Raw genomic sequence first — 24664 nt, 5'->3', positions numbered from 1 at the left:
AGTGTTGGTGGGATGTGGAGAAATCAGTCCCCTCATAAACTGCTGACTAGAGCAAAAAATGGTGCAGCTACTTTGGAAAATAGTCTGGCAGCTCCTCAAGCAAAATGTAGAATTACTATATGATCCGGCAATTCAACTCCTGGGTATTTATCAGAGAGAAATGAAAACGGGTCCACACAAAAAATTTGGACATGAATATTCTAGCAGCATTATTCATAGTAACCAACAAGGTGGAAACAGCCCCAGTGTTCATCAACTGATGTGGTCTATTCATAACAGTGGTCTATTCATAACAACAGAATATTATTCAGTCATAAAGAGGAATGAAGTACTGATATGTATCACAACATAAGTAAACCTTCAAAACATTAAGCAAAAGCAGCCAGTCACAAAAGACCACATATTATAAAATTTGATTTATATGTTGTGTCCAGAACAGACAAATGAAAGCAGTTTAGTAGTTGTTTAGGCTGGGGGCGTGGGCAGATAGGAGGGTAGTAGCTAAAGAATACTAGGGGTTTTTTTGAGGAGAGGAAATGTTCTAAAACTCACTCTAGTAATGGTTGCACCAATCTATGAATTTACCGAAATACGTTGGATTGTATGCTTTGAATGGATGGATTGCATGGTATGTAAATTGTATCTCAATAAATCTACTTAAAAATGTAGTATAGAACCTCATGCAAATACTCTTGAAACTTTCAAGGGATTAGTTTCAGTCTATGATCCCAGCTGTTTCTCTGTCTCTTGTAAAACTGTTTACCCACGTGTAAGTGCTTCATGGAATACTGCCATGAAGCTAGTCTTTAGGGGAAAAAAAATCATTGTAAGACTATCTGGAGGGTGAGGAGAGACTGGTGTGACTGGTGTGATGAGTTGGGGAGCAGGCTAGAAGTCACACATTTAATGTTAACCCTTCACCAGATCAACTGCTTTCTGCAAATGTCAACCTGGAAAGCTTTCACCAGGTGCGCTTCTGAGCAAAGGTCTACAGGTAGAACTGATTCAACACCATTTCTGTCTCACCCTACCTAATTCCTTGTCCTAGGCAAATGGTTATTTTTAGCATGATGTTGGAGCTTGATTTTTCACTTAGACAAGCAGAAAACATATTTTGTGGTTGTCTTTGTGAATGATTACTCATTTTCTTTCTGTCTTCTAATAGGAACGCCCACCTAGGCCTGATGTTCCCTGGCTGCATCCTGCCATGTGGTTCGCATGCTGTGACTTAGAAGAATCATTTGTAGTTTTTAAAGGACTTACACAATATATACTGTTACATCCTATTTCCATCCGAATAGGTAATATGTCAAAAAGGATCTGCTATAGGGAGTTATAAACAGGCTTGTGAATCCCAACTTTGATGTCTCCTTTAACCTCTTCTGCTGTATCAATATTTTTCACTAGGAAATTTCTTCATTATTAAGAAAATGTGAACTACTTGCTTTCCCAGTTGAATGCTTGAGTTGAATGCTTGGCCCATGAATTTTCAGTATTTTATATTTACTGTTATCTCCATTTTAAGGGGATATACTTACCTCTAAGAATTGCCTTAGCTACATCCCATAGGTTTTTTTGTTTTTTTTTAACTTTTCATTGAAGGATTACATATATATGGAAAAGTGCACAAACCAAATTGTACAACTTGGGTACCTGGGTGGCTCAGTCAGTTAAACATCCAACCCTTGATCTCAGCTAGGTCTTGATCTCAGGGTCATGAGTTCAAGCCCCGAGTTGGGCTCCATGATGGGCATGGAGCCTACTTGAAAAAAAAAAATCGTACAACCTGATTATCAAAAACTAACTATACTTACAAACCACCACCCAAATCAAGAACTAGAATAGTACCAGCCTCCCAGAATCCTCTCTGTCACAGGACCCTTCTCCTCTTCCCCAGAGGTAGTGCTCTGAATTATAACATTCTATGTAAATTTTCCCCAAAAGTTTTAATATGTAGCCCTGTCAGTTCTAAAAGTACACTTTTTAGCTTGAAAACACTTAGGTTTGGGGGAACTATCTTTTTATTGTTTATAATTTAATTATGTTATGGAAATTATACTCATGGTTTGCATGAAATTGATTCTTTGTAATTTATTTTATTTTTTTTAAGATTTTATTTATTTGTCGGAGAGAGAGAGCTGAAGGCAGATTCTTAATCAACTGAGCCACCCAGGCATCCCTCTTTGTAATTTATTTAGATTTCAGTCTTCATAAAATGTTCCATGCGTGTTTTCTTAGATGGAAGATTCCATATGTGACCTTTAGCCCAAATTTATTGTGGTATTTATTTTATTAATGTTTTTTATACTTGATCAGTCAGTTTCTAAGGGAGGTATCAGGGTATACCACTATAATTGCCAATTTCTCTTTGAAATTCCAGAATTTTTCCCTTCATATCCTGTGAAACTATGCTATTCAGTATAGTTTTAAAATTATTATCTTCCTAGTAAACTAATCCTTTTTTATTAAATAATATTCCTCTAGGTGCACCTGGGTGGCTCAGTGGGTTAAGTGTCCGACTCTTAGTTTCAGCTTAGGTCATGATCTCATGACTGATGAGATCATGCCCCGTGTCAGACTCCACGCTTAGTGGGGAGTCTGCTTGAAGATTTTCTCTCTCCCTCTCCCTGCCTTTACCCGCCTCAGATAAAGAAATCTTTTTTAAAAAATAAATAATATTCCTCTTTAAATAGTTCTTTTTTGCCTTAAAATATATTTTCTAATGTTAATGTAATTACAGCACAATTCTCATGGTTAGTGTTTCCCTTCTATATATTTCTATAATCTTTATTTTTTTAACTCTTTTGTGTCATTGTCATGTTTTTGGTGTATCTTTAGTGGAATTTTGCTGTTTTGAACAGTGCGAGAGTCTCTCTTTTTTAACAGGGAAGTTTTAATTCAATGATAATTTATGAGAGTCATTGATCCACTTCATGGACTCTCACCTGGGGAGGACTTTTGTCTCCCAGGGGACATTTGGCAGTGTCTGGAGACATTCTGGTCTGGGGGGGTTCTACGGGCATCTCACTGGTAGAAACCAAGGATGCGGCTAAACATCCTGCAGTGCTCAGAACAATCCTCCAGAACAAATAAGCACTTGGCCCAAAACGTCCATAGTGGTGAGACTGAGAAATCCTGACCTATATGAACTTCCTTCTATCATCTTATTTTGTGGAGATTTTTTTCTTGGTAGCCTTTGTCTTTGCTTCATTTTTTCCTTCTTTCTGGTCTTCAGGTGGCTTCTCCATTCTTTAATTTACCCCATACTTATTTGAGGTTCTGCATTCTAGTTCTATTCTTTAACAATCACTCTTATACTTGTACTATGAGTATTTATCTAACCACTAAGTGTGGTGATTTAAAGTCTAGATGGACCAGAATTTCTGGGATCCAAATATACTTGTTTGATTTCTAAATGAAGACTAGAAAAAATGAAATGCTCTTCAATAAATGCATCAAGTAGAAATGATGTTTCTATGTTGTGGACCAGCTAAACAAGACAGCTAGAGGTAGTGGTAGAACACAAAAAGAAAACACTTCATAGGAGAAGCCTAGAGATGGCCAGTTAGGGACAGACCCAAAGCAGAAAGAACTAGATGGAGCCTCCTAAACACAGAGGCAAAGAAAGAAGGGATGGAGGGGAGGGATGGAGACCAGAAGGCAAAGGGGTTCTGGGAACAACTCATCATGTCTGGACAAAAGGCACCAGGCGTTGTCCCTGTCTGTTGGGACTAAAATTTCAGCTATTTAAAACAACTTTCCTGCTTTCATTTGTTAAATTTCAGGGTTTATTCTGGAAATCCTGCACAACTGTGAAGGTTTGTATATGTGTGATAGGATGGTTTGTGTTCTAAAAGTGAGCTCTAGATCATTGCAGGTGACATTTAATAATTAATTCCAATGTCATTCTTACCTTCAAAAGCTTCCTAATTGCCTTAATCTTTTGTCTTTGATGGTTTCTAGGTGCTTCATGTCCTATTAATTGAGAGTTATTTAAAATATGCTGTCTTGGGGCGCCTGGGTGGCTCAGTCGTTAAGCGTCTGCCTTCAGCTCAGGTCATGATCCCAGGGTCCCGGGATCGAGCCCTGCATTGGGCTCCCCACTCCGCGGGAAGCCTGCTTTTCCCTCTCCCACCCCCCCTGCTTGTGTTCCCTCTCTCACTGTGTCTCTCTCTGTCAAATAAGTAAATAAAATCTTTTAAAATAAAATAAAATAAAATAAAATATTCTGTCTTATCCTCTCTCATTAGCCAGAATCGTAGTGATTATATAGTAAGTAATGAGAACCTCCAGAAAAAAGAAGTCCTTTTAGAATAAATGGCTCTACTCTCTGGCCCTCAGAATAGCACAACCACAGCGATCATGTGCTGTGCCCTGTGGTCTCATACTGTGTAATTGTCCGCATTCCGTATAGAAACTAGAAGTCTCGCAGAGGTGCACACTCCTCCAGGGCCATAGTCTCAAGTGTCACTACATTTCTATCACCTCCTCTTTGATTGCTATTATTAGACCCTCAGAGGAGAACCCCAGTAGAGACCAGCTGGAGAAAGTGGTTTTCTAGCTTGAAATTCAAGCCGACTATTTTGCCTAATGTCCAGCCAAAGGAACCGGTTTCATTACCGGAGGACACACTGGCTGTGTGGGCTCGCTGAGAGGCTTACGGCACACCGTAGACCGTGCACCGACCGGAATTTCAGTGCTAAGTCTTGCCACATGTTATAACCATTAAGGACTCACGAGGATCCTAACCCTCATGTGAGGCCCATTTCTTATAAGTATTCCATGGGGGAGAGGGAGCACCATATTCTTTTTACTAGGGCATAAAGTTGTATATATGTCAATTTATTCATATGTTATTTATATTGTTCAAATTATATATGCCAGAGCTTTTGATTTGCTTCATCTGTCACAGACTGAGAATTGTGTGTTATCTCTGACCACTGTTATGTTTTTTTCTGCTTTTTCCTCCACCTCCAGCAGTGGTTGCTTGATGTATTCTTACACTATTATCTGACAAATATAGGTTTGTTTTATTGTTTTTATTATGGGGTTTGTATTTTAATTAATATAATTTAACCTACTTTGTCCCATTTAATTACATTTGCCTTGAATTCTAATTTTTTCAAGGTTACTCTTATCACTTCGATTTCCTTTTTGCTCACATTTGATTAATGTGTCTCTATGCATCCTTTTATTTTTAAGCTCTTTGTTTATTTGGTTTTTTGTTTTAGCTTTGCTTTTTGTAAGTGGTTTCTGTTGAATTTGTTTTCTGATCCAATTTTAAATTATTTTTAATTAGGTTGGGGAGGGGGAGATTAATATACTTACATTTGTGGTAAAAAAAACTGGTAGTAAATGTAGAGATTTTTAAATTCCCACATATATTTATTTAATTTCAAAGTCAAACCAACTCTAATTAAAGCATCTTTTTAAATTGTGTTTCCAGGATCTTTTGAGACTTATATTAACCCAGCTGAATGGGAAGGCTATTCTAAAATGAAGGCAGAAGAGGAATTCATGACACAAGAAAAAGAGATCAAAAGCCATAATTCTTGGCATCCAGTATTAAGTTCTTTCCAAAAGCTAATTCTCATTAAATGTTGTAAAGAAGAGAAGGTAGGATCTTTTTTTTTAAGGACTATGTTATAGTTATTTCTGCTAATGCTCATCAGCCAGTTATGATTCATAACTGATTAGATTTATTTGTTTAGAGAGTAACAATGGCCAAGTTTGGGAGAAGGTTCTAAGAAATAGAGACTGTGTTATTAATAGAACATGGTGTTTTATACAGAAAATGATGAAAGAAAAGGCTAGAGAGCCAGCCAGGAACGTGGTTATCCTTTCCTAGCATGCACCATTAGGGACCTGTGCTCTCCAGAGAGGACAGTGGTCTGCTGGGGGGCATTAGCAGGGAATTGATGAGCCTTTCGGATCTTGGCAACAGTGGAAAGAAGGCATGTGAAGAGAACAAAACCATAGTCACCAAGGCCAGTTTGAAGACTGTTGGACTGGTCTATGCAAGAAATTATGGCAGCCTGAATTAGGATAGAGGTAGTAGGTTGAAGAGATGGAGGGGGACATGGAGATGAGATAATCAGTATGGCTCCCAATTCCTGCTTGGGTGCCAAAGAGGATAGCTATATCAACAACTAAGCAAATGTGAAAGAAGCATAACACAGAAAGATGTCACTGAGTCTGCAGTACCTGCCAGTTATCAGAGTATATAGCAGTCTAGAGAGCAATTAATATGTAGGTAGGAAACTCTAGAGAGAAATATAGGCTAGAAATAGAGAGGTGGGGGTCATCAGCATTGAGCTGGGAAGTAAAACCATGGGAGTTGTCAAAATCACATAGGAATAATGCATAATAAAATAAGAGGACAGGTGGGCAAGGGATGAAACCCTGAGGAGCACCAACTTTTAAAGGGCAGAAAGAAAGGATGAAAAGGAATAGTCATCGGGGCAAAAAGAACACCAGGAGAAAAAAGTGACGTGGAAACCAAGGATGTATAGAGTTTCAGTACAGCAAAAGTTATCAATAGAATGAATGAAGCATTGCAGACAGTTCCAGTTTTTGTATATACGCAGATATAATTCCTGATGTCATTGATGATAATTCTAATAAGTTTCAGGAGGCACTGGAGAAAAATGATGGTTGTTCCTATGAGAAATGAGAAGGAGAAAACTAACTGAAGAAAGCCTAAGCATAATTGGGAGATACTGATGCTCTGTTGTAGGATTTTTTGCCTTCTCTGTAGGAACACGGAAATTAGCTTGTAGGGTTGGCCTGAGCCACAGATGATTGCAATAGAAGAATAGAGGATGTAAGGCTGCAATTGAGACTGTTGGTAAAAGTAGTACTAGAAAGAGGAAGAGATCTAAGAAAGGGCTTCTAGACTGGGAGAAAAGGAAAAACCCTGGAAGTTTCTGTGGGAGCAAACGTATTTGGACTAGAGGTGTAGCTAGAAGGATGGGAGAGTTGTGATCAACACTGAGTTAAAATTTCTAATGCACAGTTCTGAATGATGACAATATCCTGAGGGTGGCTGTGGGTGTGGGAGACTGAGGAAGAGAAGAGATATTGTGTACTGGAGTTAGAGGTCAAGAAACTGTGAGGTTAGGATGTTGGATGGCCACATGGCCCCCAACAAGATGGTGGCAAGACAATGCCTCGGACACAGCTGAGAAATCATTGGAACAGATGTGTAATGGAGAGTAAGGTTATGGCCCAGGTGGAAAATCTTCAGTGAATATGGGACAGTGGCTACCAGACTAGATGCTGACAAAAGATGAAAGGGTAACTAAGTGACAAGAGCCCCAAAGAAGGAGGAGTTTTATTTTTATTTTTTTTTTTTTTAAGATTTTATTTATTTATTTGAGAGAGAGAATGAGAGACAGCACAAGAGGGAAGAGGGTCAGAGGGAGAAGCAGACTCCCTGCTGAGCAGGGAGCCCGATTTGGGACTCGATCCCGGGACTCCAGGATCATGACCCGAGCCGAAGGCAGTCGCTTAACCAACTGAGCCACCCAGGCGCCCAAAGGAGGAGTTTTAAAGATTAAGACATTGAGGCTAGGAAATTCTAGACTATGAGAAATTTTGCAAGACATGCAGTCTGGTTTCTTCAACAACAACACATTTTGTCTGTTTATTTATTTGTTTGTTTGTTTTGCAAGGGGGAAGAGATGAAGGATGAAACTTAATAGATACGAAGAGACTTAGACAAACCAACTGATCTCTATGTATAAGTTTTATTTAGATCCTGATTTAAATATACTGTATTTAAACACACACAGAGGCATTTATAATTTCATTAGGGGAAGGTAAACACTGACTAGATATTTGGTGATGTTAAGGAATTATTGTTAATTGTTTAGATGTGATTACGGTACCGTGGTTATATGTTTTCTAAAGAGTCCTTATATTATAGAGACATGTGCTGAGGATGTGAAAATATGACACATATTTGCTTCAAAATAATCCTAAGAAGTGGGGGAGTAGGTGGGTATATCAATGAAACAAGATTGGCTTTTTCTTAGCAAATGTTAAAACCGGGTAAAACATCAAATTCATTAATCTCTGACTTTATATGTGCTTGGAATTTTCATAATAAAAAAAATTACATCTTTGAACACCAGGACTCTCGCAACATGTCCCAGGACAGTTCTCTAAATGTGATCAAATCTACAAATGACAGATACAGTCATACTAAATTCACAGAGGATTAACTGAAAATTCTTATTAATACATTCAACCAAAGATCTTCCTTGTGTTATACTATCAAATAAAACTTGCTATATAAATCAACATGGAGGAGTCTGGAATTTGGATTAGGTTTCAGAAATGAAGAGCTAGATATGCACTCCAAAGAGGACAGGGACCTTAATCAGTCAAGACCACCAACAAAGTCACCCTGAAGAGAAGATCCAAGCATGACATTATTATACCAGCTACACCTCCTCTCAAACAGATACACTAATCAAGGCATTTGGGAACAACCCTTACCCTGGTACTGATTCCAGAGAATGACTTGCTAAAGAAATTGGGGTTTCAGAGTAAAGAATTCAAGTTCTAAAGATCTGGACCCCCTGCCCAGAGAAAAAGAGAATCTGAGAAAGCCTTCGAACAAGGACAAGTCCAGAGATAAGATCTGTGCAGTGAGGCACTGTTGTTCCCAGGTCTGATCACAAGCAGAGCCCATTGGGTATCCAGTGTTTCTAAGTGGTAGAGTCAATTGCTCCTTTGGGAGAAAGAGGATGTTCCAACACAGTGGCTTGTGTGAAATACCGCAATCTTGCGTAAAATTCAGCCTCCTTCAGAAATAGCATGTTTGGACCTATTAATGAAACTTCATTTCAAAAAACTCTAAGCAGGGATGCCTGGGTGGCTCAGTTGGTTGAGCATCTGACTCTTAATCTCAGCTCTGGTCTTGATCTAAGAGTTGTGAATTCAAGCCCTGCATTGGGCTCCATGCTGGTTCTGGAGCCTACTTAAAAAAAAATTAAAATTTAAATTAAATTAAATTTAAAACCTCTAAGTAAACCAGGTGGTAGAGTCATTAGAACCGCGACAGGAAGTAGAATGCCTATCATTCCAACAATCCTTTCTTTGGCATCAGTACTATCAACAGTTCTCAGGACAAGGTTATTAGAAATTTGAAATAGAAAGAGAAAAAAAAGAAATTATCATTTAGATCAGAGATGAATAAAGATTGCCTGCTAGAGAATAATTCATCACCACACCAAAGCTAAGAAAAGTCCTCTATACCAGTGTTTTCAAACTTTGATGTGCATCAGAATCATTTAGAGGGCTTAGTAAAGCACAGAGACCTGGGGCCCACCTCCCAGAGTTTCTGATTCAGCATGTCTGGGCAACAGGCTAAAAATCTGCATTTCTACCAGCTTCCCAGATGATGCTGATGCTGATCCTGAAACCATATTGTGAACCCCTCCTTTACTGTGATTAAACAGATATAAGGAGAAACAATCATTCTCAAAGCAGACAAATGAGGACATCAAGACATATCACATACAGTATTGTTGATTTCCAAGGCTAAATCTACTGAGAATCCTAACCTTAACAGTCTTGGTGTTTCAGTCCAGGCTTCCTCTACCTTGGGAAGGTGGCAGTCTCTTTGAGAGCCAGGTTTTCCCTCTGTTGAAAACCACAGTGTAGACAGTCACCCAGGATGAAATCTTCTCAGAGCATTATTTGCACAGCTTTTCCAATTTGAGAAACACCAGAATGCAATTTTCCTTATGAACTATATGCTTAACATGGTTAAGATGCTAAATTTTATGTTATATGTATATTACCACAATTTAAAAAAAAATAGTATGAGCACTTGTGTTCTAATATAACGCACAATGGGTCTTTACCCTTCATCTAATACACTATAACTTAAATGAGGTTTGACCACTCTGGAAGGATGAACAAGGGGTCATTATTTCCAAAAGTTTAAAGCTTACCTTCTCGTCACAATGAAAGCAACAGGCAGGGAATTCTCAAACGCAGGGTCTCTCAAGAGTGAATTTGTACACTATCGGCCCATCAGTACCTTCAAAAAAGTATTTACCTAAATTCAGGAATTCCCTATGGATTCTGATCGGGAAGGTGAACTGAAAAATGCTCTGAAGGCCTCAGGCAGACAAGGATCAAGCAGCAGGCCAGGAAAACGGTTCTAAGCAAGACATAGTGGAGTCACATAGGTCAGAATTGGGAAACTCAATTTAAAAAGAAAGTGAGAGGAGCTCCTAGCAAAGGACTTGGTGGTAAAGAGGGAAGAGACTACAAAGTCTCCGATCCTGCAGCCAGACATGGGATTTTCAGAGGGTGGTCTTCAAGAAATGCCTAACTCCCTAGACCATAGATGTGGGAAATCTGAAACATTTGCATGTACATTCTTGCCAGGATTGCCATAAAAATCTTGATGAGAATAAAACAGCAGAATTCCAGAAGGGTCACAGAATTGGATCCATTCCAGCCTGTGATATGGAAGGAACCTGAGGAGCAAGCACGTCAGTGGACACTACCTAGGAACCTCCAGGGGCATGGCACAGGAAGCACCTAGTGAAAGCCCCCAAAATCACTTACGAGTTAAGACCGCTGCAAGATAACAAGACTTCCTTGGATGATGAGGACTCTGAAAGCAAGGACACTGTAGATGCAGAGTGCACAGAAGCTAGAACTGAGCAACTGACAAGAAAGGCCAGGGCAGGAAATCTTCCACACGCCTCCCAGCTCAGCAGTGTTGTGAGCTGTAGGGGTGCACTCTCTATTCAGGCCGCTGCATCAGGGGCACGCCCAACATCAGGAAGCCGGCCTGCTTCACTCGCACTGACTAGAATAACTAGAAACCAAGAAGCCTCTTGGATTTGAAATAAGATCACAGTTGTATCCATTATCTTTTATATGGACAAGATCTTTAATGCACCATTGGAAACAGCAGAGAACTCCTAGCCGCTTAGTAGGAAAGTGAAGAGGACCATTTAGCAATGGTGGTGAGGCATGCGCACATACTCAGTTCTGTTGTTGTTTTTAAGATTTTATTTATTTATGAGAGAGTGCATACGCACGTGTGCATGCGTATGAGCTGGGGGAGGGGCCGAGGGAGAGGGAGAAGCAGACTCCCCTGCTGAGCAAGGAGTGGGTGGGGGGAGGGGGTTGTTGGGTCGATCCCAGGAGCCTGGGGTCATGACCAGAGCCGAAGGCAGATACTTAACTGACTGAGGCACCCAGGCACCCCTTATACTCAGTCCTATTGTATTACCTCTTCCTCCGCCTGGGAATCATGAACTTATCACTGGAGGGACAAATAGCACCAGACCAAATCAAAAGACAGGAAACCACATGCTAATTCCACAGGAAACCTCAACTCCATAGCTGTAACTGATGCGTCTCCTTTCTGTATTTTATGTACTTAACCATATTCTTGGAAATACACATTTCTGGGTATATATGAGGTAGACTTGAGCCTAACCAAGGGTGTGTTTTGTGCAAATTTATTTTTCTGCATATTTGAAATGTTTCATAAAATCAGTTCATACACGAGAAATTGCACATGTAACCGATAGTTCGTGATCTTTCATTAATCAAGCCATTGGAAACCTACATCTCTATATAATATTTATGGCAGTTTGTCCTGTTTACAAAAGAAATATTTCTCCAACTTTTTGAGTTCAAAAACATTTCATGAGTATGTTACCACTTTTATATTTATATAACAGCCCCAAGAAATAAATTATTTGTGCTTTGTATATTGTTATTTACTGTAAACTCTAAGCACTTTTTGTCAAAGTAAAAAGCAAATAAATAGATCATACTATCAAAAATATTTTTAAAAATAATAATGAAGAAACTGATGTTGAAATTATATTTAGTCACACAATGACATAGCTAAAACTAAACTCCAAACTCCCTTGGCCCTGTTGCAAGGCTGTCCGTTTTAGCCCATGCCCCCTTTATAGTTAGTGCACAATATATCCTCACTTAAGTGGGCAGGCATGTAAACATCTTTTCCCAGACTGGCCACAGAAGGGTGCGATCCAAGGCCATGGCCCTGAACCAGGTTGAGATGTCCCCTCTCAACGATAACAGCAAAAAACATACAAGAATTGTTTGGACGAGGTGATGTCAACATCTAATGGAGGGCGAACGTTAAAGCAAGACTGCTGCTTACAGTTGTGCTGGATGTGCACTGCACAACCCTTAAGGGCGCCGTTTGCATTATAGATACTGTAGGTGTGGTTTGTACATTTATCGTGACAGCTTTCTGGCACAAGTATATTGAAGAAGGGACACCTTTTCCCATCTCACACAAAAGCTCCATGCGGGCTAAGAGGGAGAGGGTCTGCAAGAGCAGGAATGGGAAAAAAAAAAAAAAAAAAAGAGCAGGAATGGAGTAAACAGGCTAGGATAGGATCCGTGAAGGAAACAGATCGGTGTAGGAAGTGGTCAGGCAGGGGTATGATCATCAGGGCTGAGGCTGGTTCCCAAGAAAAGTCAGAAGAGGCTGATGAGTAAAATGAGAGAGGAAGATGGGGAGACAATATATGGTGTCAATTCTGAGAAGCTGGCTTATGAAGGGAAGCAAAGAAAGAAAATAGCTGGAGGGGCACAGCAATCAAGGGAAGGCTTTTGTTTGGTTTTACTAATAGGAGACAGAGGAGCCCAATTGTATGATGATAAGAAGATCTGGGAGAGAGGGGGAGATCAATAGTGCAGAAAGAGATAGTGGAAGGACTGAAAATAAAGTCCACAAGAATGTGAGAAGGATGGGACAAAAAGAGGCAAGGATGAGGCAATAGCAGGTCTGGAGATGGATGGAATGACAAGGGACTTTCCTCTCATCCAAGAGTCAGCTTGCTCCGTGAGGTCATGGGAACATGGCTGTTGGCAGTTACGTGGTGCACAAATCTGGTAGGAAGAAAGAAAGATACCTGATCAAGAGAGAATGAGTGCAGAACAACAGGGCACCCCCTTGGAGAAGTTGAAGGGGAGAAATAGGATAGAATTATGAAGGATCCTCATCCAACATACTGTTTTTTAAACATTTTTCTTTTCAACTTTCAGGTGGTTTTTGCTCTTACAGACTTTGTAATAGAAAATCTTGGAAAACACTTTATAGAGACACCACCTGTGGACTTGCCCACTCTGTATCAAGACATGTCATATAACACTCCCCTGGTATTTATCTTAAGCACAGGCTCGGATCCTATGGGCGCATTCCAGAGGTTTGCCAGGGACAGCGGGTATTCAGAACGGTAAGGTCACATGGTGCCATATTTGTAATTCATATGAACATCTCCTTGTTAAAATTTGCCCTTTTTCTTCCCTCTGTGGAGTGTGAATTCCTACATTAGGTATCCCTTACTAAATAAATTAAGATATATTAATATTTAGCTATGCCTGTTGTTAAAATGTGGTCAAAAATAATAAAAGCAGATGTAAACTTTATTTGAACAAAGGGAAGATTTTCCAAAATGTATAATAAGCTAGTAGAATAGTGATTAAAACTTTTTGTTATTTAAGATGTTACTTTAATGTAACTGTAAAAGGACTGGTTTATTCCGTATGAAATGTGCAAAAAATTCCAGAGCTCCTTATGTTGTATTATCAATCTCCTCTTTCTCATGAGCCTCTACCCTGCTGAATAATAGGGGCAGGGGGAAGTTTAAACTCTCACATTTACTTTATTTATTTTCTTTTGATTTAAATGTCTCCAGGGTAAGCTGATTTGGTTTCTTTCTCAAAAAAGGTCAGTCTTCCTGACTTCTTCCCCCAGTCCTCCCCAAAATGGTGTTCAGATGGGTAGGGAAGTGCACAAGACCTCAGGGTGGCAGGGGAGGGGAGGGGTCTCTTATCTACAAGGTAATTTCCAGCCTTAACACCTGACAGGCCCCTCCATGGAGTGGCGGGTCTGGCCTTTTCCCTGGCTGGAGGATTATAAGATGATGGGTCCTATCTGTTCATTTGGAGTTCATAGTCTGCACTAGTCAGGCTTCTCCAGAAAAACAGACCCAACTAAGAAAAGAAAGGAGAGGAGAAGAGAAGAGAGGAGAGGAGTGGGGAGGAGAGGAGAGGAGAGGAGAGGAGAGGAGAGGAGAAGGGAGGGGAGGGGAGAGGAGAGGAGAGGAGGAAAGAAAGAAGGAAGGAGGAAAGAAGGAAAGGAGGGAGGGAAGGAAGAAAGGAAGAAAGGAGAGGGGGGAAAGGAGGAAAGAAAAAGTATCTTATAATATATGTTATCATATACACATATAACATATAATTTTATATATATATATATTTATAGAAATTTGCTTACATGATTATGGAGGTTGAGGAGTCCCAAAATTTGCAATCAGCAAGGTGGAAACCCAAGACAGCCAATATATAGTTCTAGTCCAAAGGCCTAAAAACCAGGAGAACTAATGGTGTAAGTTCCAGTGTGAAAGCCAGGAGGCTCAACACCCAAGAGCCAGTGTTGCCATCTGAATCCGAGCCAGAAAAGACCAGTGTCACCATTCAGACAGGCAGGAGGAGCTCCTTCTAACTCAGCCTTTTTGTTCTATTCAGGTCTTCAATTGATTGTATGGGGCCTATCCACATTAAGGAGGGCAATCTGCTTTACTCAGTTTACCCATTCAATGTTAATCTCACCCAGAAACACCCCCACAGGTTCACCCAGAGTAATGTTTGGCCAAATATCTGGACACCATGTGACCCAGTCAAGTTGACACATAAAATTTATGATCCTAGACGTTTGCCTTTGGTTCTGAGATCCTAACAAAGAATTAGTATACAGAACTGTTAAGAGCTCCTATGAATTAATAAGAAAAAGAAAACAGCACCTGGTGGCTCAGCACCCAGTTAAGCATCCAACTCTTGATCTCAGAAAAAGAAAACAATCCAATATAAACAAAGACAAAAAATATGAACAGGAGAGTTTCAGAGATTTTCAGAATAGAAAATTTCAGAAACCTAAATGCCAGGGCGCCTGGGTGGCTCAGTTGTTAAGTGTCTGCCTTCGGCTTAGGTCATGATCCCAGGGTCCTGGGATCAAGCCCCGCATCGGGCTCCCTGCTCAGCGGGAAGCCTGTGTCTCCCTCTCCCACTCCCCCTGCTTGTGTTCCCTCTCTCACTGTGTCTCTCTCTCTCTGTCAAATAAATAAATAAAATCTTTTTTTAAAAAAAAAGAAACCTAAATGCCTGATAAGCATTTGAAAAGATGTCTGGCCTCACAAGTAATTAGGATACAACAAATTAAAGCCATTAAGGAGATATCATTTCATACCCATGAAATTGGCAAAATGGTGGCAAAGATAAGGAGCAATGGAAATATCCATATTACAAGTGAGAGTGAAAAATTGGTTAAAATCAATTTGAAGAGTAATTGACAGTATGTTAAAGTTGAAAATGGCATCCCCTACATTTCAACAAGTCATCACTGAATCTGCAACGTAGAATAAAATCAGTCACATGGTGCAAGGAGCCATGTTCAAGAACATTTGTAGAAACATAACAGAAAACACCAAAACATCCAAAATGTCCATCTAGAAAAATGATCATACAAGTTGTGGCATATTTATAAAATTGAATATAATACACCATAGTCATGAAAACGAACAAACAAGAACTATGTATATCAATATGGATGGGTCACACAAACTAATATTGAGCCAAAAAAATAAGTTGCAGAAAAACTATATAATATTGGAGAAATATAAAATATATAAAAATTTTAAACTATATATATTATATATTGTTTAGGAATTCATAATATTGCAATAACAGTATAAAGAAAGGTAGGGAACTTATGCCAAATCCAGGATAGCAGTGACCTTGGGAAGTGAAGGTTGGGTAATGAGACAGAAGTGAACAAGGAGGAGCACACTGCAGTTCAGATCATGTAGACAGTGTTTTATTTCCTAAGCTGGATTGTGGGTACATGAATATTCACTATATTAACTTTATAGCTTTTGTATGTCTCAAATATTTCACAGTAAGTATTAAACATAAAAGAATTCAAGATAATCAGAAGATGGGGAGGGATGTTAATAGGTAGTTAATATATGCTAAGTTCTTGATGTATTCAGGAAGAAAAAAGAAGTACAGAATAACTCTGTTTGCCTTGAGAAAATTTGTGTTTGAATGGAATGTTGAAATTTTAAGGGAAAACACCAGAATAATAAATAATTTATAGTGTGCAAGCCAGGAGAGGAACAAAAGAATATGTAGTGCAATATTCTAATCCAACATTAGATAGGAAGGAAGAAGAAAAATAAATTCAAAATATAGTAAACCAAAAAGTCAAACCAAAATAGAGAAATTGACCCAAATACCTAACAAAGTAAAAATATCTCAACTGTGAAAAGATAAATATGACCAAACTGGATTTTAAAAACAACATTCAGCTATATGCTACTTAGCAAATGCATAAAAAATACAAAGACAGCATAGGAAAGTAGAAAATAAAGAGATACTATGCAAATACTAACCAAAAAAAAGCTGTTGACAATTCAAAGGAATATCACAAAATAGAGTTGAGGCCAAAAAAAAAAAAAATTAGGGATAAAGTAAGGGCAACTGTATGATATATAGAAAAACCCACAAACAAAAAACACCAATTGTACAATTGTACACAACTAACAAAGCTTGAAATCTATAAAGCAAAAACTGGAGAAACTGATACAAGGAGAAATTGATAAAGTAACATTAATGTGGAAAATTTTAATGCATCTCTAATAGAAACCATTATGAAGAACAAAAAAAGTTGCAGAATTGCTAAGAATATAAAATATTCAGACAATAAATTTAACAGTGAAATTAATGACCTTTGATTAATGACCTATGCACTCAATGCATAGAACAAATGCAAGTTCTTCAAGTACACATGGAACACTTATAAGAATTAACCGTGTGCTAAGTCATATTTCAAAAATAAGATAAACTTAATCCCTGACACAATTAATATTAAAAATCAATCTTAAAAGTTAGTTTTTTTAATATTTGGAAAACCAAAAATGCCCTTTTGAACAACTCATCTATTAAAGGGAAGTCGTAAGGGAAATTTCCCAGTAAGTGGAAGTACATAACAAAAACAATATTACATATCAAAAACCAGTAAGGTATAGTAATGAGGCACTTAGCTGTAAATTTATGAATATTTAAGGACTTCTGGTCCAGAAATGGCAGACTAAGAACTCAGACTAATATCCCCACTAAGAACAACTAGAAACCTTGAACAAAATATATTTTTTAAAATGCTTGAAAGTTTGGAGAATGAACAAAATAGTAAGGAATAGTCCAGAGACGAAGAAAACCCAGAAGAGTAAGTCCTGCACTCACAGAGAGGCATCAGAAGAGGAGGCAAAGAGGCTGAGATGCTGAGCAAAACTTTTCACTGATTAAGGGGACAAAGGGGACAAAATTGGAGCCCAGAGCCGACTAAATCGTAGAGGAAACTGGTAAACCACCTCCCTTACTTTGGTTTGGCCCTCTAAGGAGATTCATCAGAAGGAATAAGGCCAGGTAAGAAATACACTTATAAGGAGATTATGGTGACCCCTGATTACTAGTATCTCTAGCTGCTTGCCAGAAGATGTGAATCTTGTGTGGAGGAACACAAAATCCTAGGCATACAAATAAAATATAACCAGGGACACGAGAAGGCCAAAAAACATGTTTAAAAGTCAAGAAAAACAATACATAATAGGAACACAGTACAGCATCCTGATAATGGATACATGAGATTGATTTTTAAATAGCAATGTTTAAATGTTCAAAAAGGAAAGATTGAGAAAATTGACAGAGAACTAAAATTATTTAAAAGCAGAATTCTAGAATTGAAAAATTAAGAATTTAGAAATTAAGAATTTAAGAATTAAGATTAAGAATTCCAAGATGAATTTGATGAGTAAAAAGCGTGCAGAGACTAAACAAGGGAAAAGACAAATGAGAGTAAGAGACAGAGATACAGTGACAAGATCTAATAAGATACCATCTGAGTCCCAGAGGAGAAAAGAGCGCAGAGTAATATTTCAATAAGCAATGGCTGAAAATTTTCCAAAATTGACAAAAGACACCAATCTGCAAATTAAATAAACCCTACCAAATGCCAAGCATAATAAACACAAACAATTCTACGTGGGGTGCCTGGTTGGCTCAGTTGATAGAGCATGTGACTCTTGATCCCAGGGCTATGAGTTTGAGCCCCACATTGGGTGTGGAGATTACTTAAAAATTAAATCTTTAAAACAAACAAGTAAACAAAAACAATTCTACCAAAAACCCATCATAGTAAATTGCAAAAAAAAACAAAGACAGTACAGTAAAAGATTATCTTCAAAGGTGCAGGTAAGCTGTTGACTGATTTCTCTGCAAAACAATGAAAGCCACAAAAATGTATATTCAAAGTACTGAAAGCAAATTACTGTGCACATAGAATTTTATTCCTGTCAAAACAATTTTTTTAAAGTAGGCTCCATGCTGGGCTGATCTCAGGACCTTGAGATCAAGACCTGAACTGAGATCAAGGGTCGGACACTTAACCAACTGAGCCACCCAGGCGCTCCATTGTCACAACAAATTTTTAAACAAAGCTAAGATTAAGCCATTTTCAGACAAAGAAGATATTGAAATGGAAATTCAAACATGTACTAAATAGGATAATGGTGAAAATATATCAAAACTTGTGAGATGCATCTGAAACTAGGATTACGGGGAAATTTATAGGCATAAGTGCGTATATTAGGCAAATGGCAATCTAAAATGTAATGATTAAACTCTAATAGAAGGAAAAAAATGTAAGAACAGATATAGAAACATATATTCAATAGACAAGATCCAAAAGACCAGAAGTAGATTTTTTTTTTAAGTTGTTTGTTTTTTTTGAGAGAGGGAGTGACAGAAGGCATGCGCTGTGGGAGAGGAAGGTAGAAAGAGAATCATAGGCAGGCTTTACGCCCAGCACGGAACCCAATGCAGGGCTCAACCTCATGACCCTGAGATCATAACCTGAGCAGAAATCAAGAGTCTGACACTTACTCAAGTGCCCTGCTTTAAAAAAAAAAAAAAAGTTTAATAAAACATAAATCCCTGCTGAAACTGTTGAGAGACAGAGATCCAAAAAACTTGTATCATGAATGAAAAGAGTATCACTATAGATCAGCAGACATTAAAATGATCATAAGAACATATTTTTTAAAAAAACTTCACCAACAAATTTGAAATGTTAATGAAATGAAAAAATTTCTCAAAAAACACAACTTAAAAACTTTTTTTTAAGAAGATATTATTTATTTATTTGTCAGAGAGCACAATCAGGGAGAGCAGGAGGCAGAGGGAGAAGCAGGCTCCCCACTAAGCAAGGAGCCTGATGAGGGACTTGATCCCAGGACCCTGGGATCATGACCTGAACCAAAGGCAGACGCATAACCGACTGAGCCATCCAGGTGTCCCCACAACTTAAAAACTGATAAGAATAATTAGAATGTTTAAATTGTCCATTCAATAATTTTTTAATTGAATTCATTATTGAAAACTTTCCCACGATGCTGGATCTCTCCCAGGAATGCAATGATGGTTAAAATATTGAAAATGAGTTAATATAAATCACCACACTGAAAGAATAAAGGAGAAAAACCCTTTAAATAAAGAAAACTATTAATGAGGCAGAAAAAGCATTTGTTAAAATTCAACATGCATTCATGGAGAAAAAAATCCTAGTTAAGAATCTAGAAATCAGGGGTGCCTGGGTGGCTCAGTTGGTTAAGCGGCTGCCTTCGGCTCAGGTCATGATCCCAGGGTCCTGGGATCGAGCCCCGCGTCGGGCTCCCTGCTCAGCAGGGAGCCTGCTTCTTCTCCTTCTGCCTGCCCCTCTGCCTACTTGTGCTCTATCTCTCTGTCAAATAAATAAATAAAATATTTAAAAGAATCCAGAAATCATTTTTTAGAAAGAGAAAACCAGAAATAGAACATTTTTTACTCTGATAAAGTGTATCTTAAAAATTTTTTTAATGGATTTAGTAAGGTTACTAGACATAAAAACAGATTGTATTAATGCATACTAACAACAGCAATTCTACTGCTGGTGGGAATGCAAAATGGTATAGCCACTTTGGAAGACAGTTTGTGGTCTTCTTACAAAATTAACATACTCTTACCATATAATCCAGAAATCACACTTCATGGTATTTACCCAAAGGAGTTGAAAACTTATGTCATGTCCATGCAAAAAATATACACACAGATGTTTATAGCAGCTTTATTAACACTTGCCAAACTTGGAAGCAACCAAGATGTCTCTCAGTACATGAATGGGTAAATACACTGTGGTACACCCATGAAATGGAATATTATGCAGCATTAAAAACAAATGAGCTATCAAACCCTGAAAAGACATGGAGGAAACTTAACTGCATATTACTGAGTGAAAGAAGCCAATCCGGAAAGACTACCTACTGTATGATTCCAACTATATGACATTCTGGAAAAGGCAAAACTGTGGAGACAGTAAAAATTTAACAAAGGATTTATATCCAATATAAAGAAATCTTAGAAATTAAAAAAGGACAATAGGAAAAAAAGAAGGAGGGAGGGGAGATATAAAAGGGAATAGCCAGATGGCCAACAAATAAAGCTATGAAAAGCGGAAACAATTTAAAACCTCAGTGAGATACCACTATACATCCACCAGGTGCTAGTAAGGATATGGAGAAACACTCTGTGGAAGTTGAATTCAGAATGGTGGCATCACTTTGGAAAACAGTTTGATATTATAATAAAGTTAAACATACACATACTGTGTCAAACAGCAGTTCTACTCCTAGCAATATACAAAACAAAATGGAGTGTGCATGTATACCAAACGACATGTAGAAGATGTTTAGTGCAGCATTGGATATCATAGCCAAGAACCAGAAATAACCCAAATGTCCATCAAGAGCAGAAAAGATGAATAAATTGTGGTATAATCACAGGGTGGAATATTATATAGCAATGAAAATGAATGAACTACAATGACACACAATAATATGAATTAATCTAAAAAAATAATGTTGGGGCACCTGGGTGGCTCCGTTGGTTAAGCCTCTGCCTTTGGCTCAGGTCATGATCCCAGGGTCCTGGGATCGAGCCCCATGTCGGGCTCTCTGCTCAGCGGGGAGCCTGCTTCTCCCTCTCACTCTGCCTGCTTGTGTGCACTCCCTCTCTCTCTGTCAAATAAATAAAATCTTTTAAAAAAATAAAAAATAAATTAAAAAAATAATGTTGATTGAAACAGACCAAATACAGAAGATATATATACTATATGATTCCATTTATATAAAATATAACAGCTAGTAAAATTAATCTATGGTGTTAGAATTCAAAATAGTTTTTACCTTTGAGAATGAAGAAGTCTATCAATTGGGTGGGTGCTGGTAATCCTCTCTTTTTTGTGTCCTGTGTGGTGTTACAAGTGTACACATTCACTTTGGGAGACTTCATTAAGCCGTACACTAATGATTTACGTATTACTCTATATGGATGTGAGACTTCAAATTTTTTTAAGTTTTTAAAAACTAATCGATAGTGTTGGAAATCAGGATAACAGGTCCCTTTGGGAAGGAGGAAGGAAAAGTCATTGGAGTAGAAAGGGGCATAAAAGAGATGTCTCTGGGGTGTTGGCAAACTTCATTCTCAACCACGGGTGTTTATTTGTGATAATTCATAGAGCTATATATTTGGTTTTTTGGACTTTTCTATATGTGTGTTATAGTAGATAATGTTTTTTTAAAACAAAAAAATAAATATTTACACATCTATTAAAATGAGGATTTGAAATGTGTGCATATTTTAGGAGTATACTATATTTACATTTCTTCATAGTCTCATTGCTTATAAATAACATAAAACAGCATTTTTTTGTTGTTGTGGAATTCAGGGTGCAATCAATTTCACTGGGGCAAGGACAAGGACCCATTGCTGAAAGAATGATCAAAGATGCAATGAAATCAGGAAACTGGGTATTTTTGCAAAACTGCCATCTTGCTGTTTCTTGGATGTTGGCAATGGAAGAACTAATTAAAACCTTCACAGATTCAAGTATGTTGAAAACATAGCATTTTCATAATAATACCTTTTTATGTAGACTTTCTTTGTTGAATCCAATTCTTGCAATAATTTTTTATTGTAGGAATTATGTTTCCCCATAATAAAAAGGAGGAATTTGAGACCTAGAGAGTTTTAGTTAAATTACACAATCCAGACTTGAAAAAAGATCTTCAGACTCCAAGTTGTGGGTATGATCCACTGGATCATTTCTGTTTCATGTTCCTTTCTATGGAGGCCATTTGAATTCAAAATAGATTACATATAGGCATGATAAAAGAAATAGAAAAATGGACTTAGGACAAAGCAAGGAAATTAAATCTTTCACTACAGAATGAGAGAAGATTCACAGATTCAAGTTGCCACCAATCCCCCTAGAGTCGTGTTTCACCACTTCTTATTCTCTGTGACTCCTATGCCAACTAACTAACCCTCATGTGTGCCTCCTAGCCATGTTGTGGAAAACCGACCTCAGTGCTTCGGAGCCAAAATAGCGAAGCAAAGACAGAGTTTAGGATAAAGAGGAACAATAGCTATATTGCTTTGCCAGGCAAAGGAGGCTGCAGCAGGCTGTGGCCTTCGAAACTGCAAGCCCACCTGAAGGAAAGGGGCTGGGGGGGGTAGAGTAGAGTTCTGCCCCCACTACTCCCTGCCTGTGCTACCATGTCTCCTCTCTGGGCCTCAGTTTCCCCAGCCATAAGATGCCCACACGGCATCTTCGCTAGAAACCCTATGCTAAGATGATTCCTGAGGTTCCATTCCAGTTCGAAACTTCTATGATGTCTGTGAAAGTTAATATTCTTGATGCTTTCTGCAATTATAACAGAAAAAGTATGAATAAAAGTACTTCTCTAAATCTACCTTTTTCATGCTTTGGATTTTTGGTTATTGAAAATTTGGTTATTTCGGTTATCTCATTAGCCCTAAGACTTTGGTTGATGTCTGACTTCTATACCTAATAGTTTTTACCATGCAAGCAACTTCAGTGTTGCTCTAGAATTTTACTAGAACTACCTTTTAATTTTAGCTATTTAATGTAGTTCATGAATTTAGATTACCAAAATAAGCATAAATTCAGCTTTAATCTGTAGTCATTCATTCAATAAATATTTGGGAACCTACCATGTACCATGCCCTGTTCTAGATCTTTAAGGTAGGACAGTGAGCAAAACAACCATAGATATCTGCCCTCCTAGAACTTAAATGTTAGTAAGGGGAGACGAACAATAATTAAACCATATGATAAGTAAGTAATTTTATGGTATGATAGAATGTGGCTAGTGCTTTGGAAAAAAATAGAGTAAGGAGGATCAGAAAGGTCAGGATGAAATGGGCGGGGGTTGGGGGTGATAGGGAGGAAGAGTGGGTAGCAATTTAAACAGTGTGATCTGGGTAAACCTCTTTGAGAAGGTAACATTTGACCAAGACTTGAAGAAAGTGAGGGAATCTAAAGGAAGAGCATTCCAGGCAGAAGGAAGAGCCAGTGTGAAGACCCTAGGGAGGGAGCAGGCCTGGAATGCTGGAGAAATACCATAATATGTACTTAAAAACCAGCACCGAGAAAGTCATCCGTGGATGATGCCTGCATCTTCCGATAATGGGAACAACACTTTTCCCAACTTTGCTTCAGCCTTTTGAACCCAGAAGGGAACTCATTTTCTTAGGCTTTCTGTGCAAAGCTCACAAAGTAAGCATATTGACTTAACTTCTTCATGCTACTCATGAAGCTTGTCCATACTCCTGCTCCCTCAATTCCCTTTGCAACTTATCTGCAGAATGGAGAAATCCCTTTCTTCTCCATGAGGCTTTCTGACCATTTTCATGCCATCTGCCATAAATTGAATTGTTTAAAAATAAAACAAAACACTTCATGAGCACTGGCAGTAACAGTCCTATTTTTTAATTGAAAATTTTCCCCATCTCAGAGGGAAGGCCCTTAACACCTCCAAGTATTAAAAATTAATGTGTCCTTAATATCTTTACTCGGATGTGCCAGTGTCTAGATTGCCAAATTTTCATGTATTAAGAGTTTCTATAAAAATTCCTCCCACCTCCATTTTAGAACATTTTACAACATAAAAGACTTAAACTAGCCTTTAAACAGAGCTCACAGCGGGTTTTTTGCTATCCCATAATAAGTGTTTGTTATGTAAAAGTATTATTTTAAGTTAAGCATTTTCATTTTTTTGTTGTCTTTGTTTTAAACAGCTATTACTATCAAGGACACTTTTCGACTTTTTTTAAGTTCCATGCCTAGTAGTACATTTCCTGTTACAGTTCTTCAAAATTCTGTCAAGGTAACGTATGCACATGGTTGGAATGGTGCAAAATGATTGGCCTCAGAGTGTTCCCCGAGTCGTCCGGGGAGCCCAGGCCCCACACAGGACCACATCAAAGTGTGGGTGACCCAGGTGGGGAGGGGGAAGTCAGTATCCCTTCACCTGCTAGCACGCAGGCAGTTTCCCAAGCCACTCCCATCCTTGTGCGCCCTAGTCTGTTGATCATTCAACTCTATAAGAAAATGTCAAGGGGGTGCCTGGGTGGCTCAGTCGTTAAGCATCTGCCTTCGGCTCAGGTCATTATCCCAGGGTCCTGGGAT

The 24664-nt window shown here is 38.4% G+C and overlaps 1 protein-coding gene across 1 annotated transcript in view; it reads left to right on the top strand.

Moving 5' to 3' along the window:
- DNAH6 (dynein axonemal heavy chain 6) overlaps positions 1-24664 on the top strand; it is a 213437-nt gene that overhangs the window by 159340 nt on the left and 29433 nt on the right. The window contains exons 62-66 of the mRNA XM_032410573.1: positions 1166-1301; positions 5447-5616; positions 13069-13259; positions 21899-22059; positions 24274-24362. Coding sequence (XP_032266464.1) covers positions 1166-1301; positions 5447-5616; positions 13069-13259; positions 21899-22059; positions 24274-24362 — 747 coding nt within the window. The remainder of the gene's footprint in view (positions 1-1165; positions 1302-5446; positions 5617-13068; positions 13260-21898; positions 22060-24273; positions 24363-24664) is intronic.

The sequence above is a fragment of the Phoca vitulina genome, unplaced genomic scaffold (genome assembly GCF_004348235.1).
Source record: "Phoca vitulina isolate PV1807 unplaced genomic scaffold, GSC_HSeal_1.0 scaffold12, whole genome shotgun sequence".
In the NCBI taxonomy this organism is placed as follows: Eukaryota; Metazoa; Chordata; class Mammalia; order Carnivora; family Phocidae; genus Phoca; species Phoca vitulina.
Note: the sequence above shows the minus strand (reverse complement) of the source record. Positions and strands in the feature narration are given on the sequence as shown.